At 42.9% G+C, this 3,409-nt stretch overlaps 2 protein-coding genes across 2 annotated transcripts; both read left to right on the top strand.

The window, feature by feature from the left end:
- Window positions 1-582: 582 nt before the first annotated feature.
- On the top strand, window positions 583-1,530 carry O0I10_013213 (uncharacterized protein; the record flags this gene model as incomplete). The annotated part of the gene is made up of 2 exons (XM_058493020.1): window positions 583-936; window positions 1,000-1,530. The coding sequence occupies 2 exons, from the start codon at window positions 583-585 to the stop codon at window positions 1,528-1,530; spliced, it is 885 nt and encodes a 294-aa protein (XP_058336215.1).
- A 275-nt stretch (window positions 1,531-1,805) lies between these two features.
- Window positions 1,806-3,063, top strand: O0I10_013212 (uncharacterized protein; the record flags this gene model as incomplete). Its single annotated transcript, XM_058493019.1, has 4 exons — window positions 1,806-2,168; window positions 2,219-2,450; window positions 2,517-2,826; window positions 2,883-3,063. The coding sequence occupies 4 exons, from the start codon at window positions 1,806-1,808 to the stop codon at window positions 3,061-3,063; spliced, it is 1,086 nt and encodes a 361-aa protein (XP_058336214.1).
- Window positions 3,064-3,409: the final 346 nt, after the last annotated feature.

The raw sequence follows: 3,409 nt of genomic DNA, 5'->3' as shown, positions 1-3,409 counted from the left end.
GACGAGCGTGAGCTTAGGCACGTCAAGGAGACTTTTTTCGGTAGGAAACGCTTTATTGTGCTCTCGGATACACCAAAGCTTGTACAAGAAAGGCATGCCAAGGAGACGATATACATAGAGTGTTATACGAGGTTTAGCTGTAGGATGAAGGATGGGTATAGTAATGGTAGTGATAAGGTTCCAGAATAAACCCAAATGGATGCTATGGTAATATTGGAAGGTTGCTATGCTTATAGTATACTGTATGAATGGCTGGTTTTTCTTCATGCCGAGAGTTTATGCGAGGAGTGATGAAACATGGATAAGAAGTAATGGATAGTGGGTGTTATGTTGGGTACCAGTAGATACATGATAAGATACTGTATAGAGACGTCCTTGAAAGCTGCTAGCCGACAATAAAACATGGTTGCACGATGCGAGCTACATCTTTGCAAAGTTTTTCCTGAGCACAAACAAATTTCCCATCGCAAAACGCAACCTCATTGTAAGATCCAACCCAATGGCAAACCGGCATGGCGAGATTGTGTGAGATCGGGAGCAAGAACGTAAATACTAAACACGAAAAAAACAAGTAGCTCAAGCATGTCAAACCTTATCTCCAACGCTGTTAATCTCATCCGCAACCAGACCACGGGTGCTGTTAAAGATATTTCGGAAAACGACATCTATAGATGTACCATGGCAGCTAAGGATTTTTACCCCTGGTTCATTCATGAAGAACGCCGCACTTCATGCACATTTTACTATCGTACCAGTGGCAACGCGTTTAAAAAAAACAAAGACTTCTTTCGGTTGTATGGCGCCTTTCAAGATACTGAAAATGACAAATATCGTGCTGGATTCGCTTTATCAGACAAGGATGGCGATGAATTGGAAACCGTGCGTGTAGAGGCTGGTGTTAAGAGAGGCCCTGATCCAACCACCAATTACAATGGGGTAACATCAAAATGCTGAAGCTTGCATATCATGTAAGCAGTTCCTTACCACATTTTTATATAGATTTTTTTGTGCAGCCGTAATGGCGAGCCTACCGGCAAGAATAACCTCCCATGCAACTGCCCTGTGGTGATTAAGGCTAAATGTTTGGAGTCATCACCTGATGTCGTACACATCGAGTATAGATGGAGACATGAAAACCATATCCCAGGATCAGTAGAAGATCTCAAGAAGGCTCCTATTAGTCGTCAGGCGCGTGAAATGATCCACAATATGGTTGACCAAAACATGAACTGGGCCAGTATTCAAAATGTCCTTCGTGTTGATCACAAGTCCCTAAAGGATATTATGGCTGGTGACGGTGATGGTATCCCTGCCATCCTGCGTATTGGTTACCAGCAAGTTTATTACGCTATGCGTTCATGCATGGATAAACGTGCTAAATTCAACAAGAGCGATCTAAAGGCAAGCCTTGAGCAGTGGGGTGACAAGATTGCTAACGAAGATGGGTATTCCATATACCATTCTATGGATGATATCCAGGAAGGCATGTTCTTATTTGCCTTTATGTCATCATGGCAGCTTCAGGTATGAGATACGACTTATGCCTAAATAATGTATTTACACATCCTCTTCCACGTATAGCGACAAAAGAAGATGGTGCAATCGTGTGTATGGATGCCACCCATAAAACTTGCGTCGACGGAGAAAAGAATGATTGCTTCCTCTATACTTTGGTTGTTCGCTCAAGTGCTACAGGAAAGGGTGCTGCTGTGTGCTGGATGATTACCAACTCAAGTACACATCATCCTGTGAAAATGTGGTTGGACTGGTTGAGGGACGACATGGAGTTCACACCTGGTGCGATTATGATCGATAACTCGGATACGGAGATCAAAGCAATCAAGGCTAGCTATGGTGATGATGCCAAGATCTTTTTATGCCATTGGCACATTCTTCGTGCCTGGCGTAAAAATGTTGTGTACAAGGTACGGCCTGAAGCTGGTAACAAGGCAAATCAGGATCAGGTTAAAGAGCATCGAAAGGTTGCCCTTGATCACATGATTGCAATTATGGATGCACGCACCGTTGCCGAATACAATGACTCCCTCCGTAAATTCAAGACATGGGCTTGGAATAACCGCGAGAAGTGGGATTCAGGTGAACTTGTCACCTATTTTGAAGAGGAGTACATTCCGAAGAAGAAAACGTGGTGTCGTGCATATAGAAAGGTAACACATTTTGAATGTAAAAGGCTCGTACACTCATTGGAGTATTATAGGAAAACTATCGTATGGATACCAACAACTACGTGGAAAGCTGGCACCGTTGCTTGAAAAACGTGTATATTCCAACATTGAAAAAAGAGCGTTTAGACGTGCTGGTTTATGTGCTTTGGACAGCGGTGCTTGGAGACTTAATGACTGCACATGTATGTGTATCCAATGGTTTGCAAAAGCGTGTTTGGACTCAATCCGAAAAAGCACGCAAAAAAGAAGCCGATGCTATTCCTGGTAAGATACTTGCATATAGAATGTCCATGCATCTTTTGGTTACTTGGCTGATACCCTATATAATAGAGGAGGAAGCCGAAGATCTGCTCTTGCAAGTTGCAGTGAAGCGGATCCTTGTACGATCTTTTACCAATCCTCGCACCAAATACACCATCATTGTTGACGATAAAAGCAATGTCATGGAACGCTGCTCGTGCCCAGACTACCGAAACAGTAAAGGCATCTGCAAGCACATGTTCCTTGTGTTCAGGCTCGAGATGATCAATCTGCCTCATCAAGCGACACGTATTGATAAGGGTAAAGCACCAGCAAGATCTGTCCCATCGGCTTCGACGCCAAATACAAGAGAGGTTGAATTAAAAGGCGCTATTGCAAAGTGGGTAACATAAAGCACAGGAGGGTAATACCATTTAACAAGGATATTATCCATAGGTTCCATTCAATCATGCAATCCATTAACAATCACGCATCACGTGTCAATGTTCGCAACTACGACGAAACCAAAGCACGATACATCAATCAGGTTAACCAGAAATTGGAGTCTGTTTTCTCTTTGCTCAAAGAACATGATAATGCCAATGCATCCCTTAATGGCCACCAACGCAGAGTATAATCCATACTTGGTATTAGCCCGGACACCCGCCACACATCCTTAGATTTCTTTTTCATATCATATACATTTACTCCAATACATCATATATATCAACCATACGAGAAACGTTACATTCTGGGGACATTCAACGCTATGCTGGAAACTCGCATATACTTGACAACCATTGTTCGTACCCTTGAATACCTCAACTTTACCATCCTCTTGCCCTTGATATCCTGTGATGTACTTCCTTCGATGATGTACACGTGTATAATCCATCCCACAGTCATACTTGTTTCATGTCCATCAGCGTCTCAGTAAACGTGTACTGTATTGTCTGGTAACCGAAAAAAGCCTCCTTGACGTG

The sequence above is a fragment of the Lichtheimia ornata genome, assembly GCF_029851405.1.
Source record: "Lichtheimia ornata isolate CBS 291.66 chromosome Unknown scaffold00326, whole genome shotgun sequence".
In the NCBI taxonomy this organism is placed as follows: Eukaryota; Fungi; Mucoromycota; class Mucoromycetes; order Mucorales; family Lichtheimiaceae; genus Lichtheimia; species Lichtheimia ornata.
Note: the sequence above shows the minus strand (reverse complement) of the source record. Positions and strands in the feature narration are given on the sequence as shown.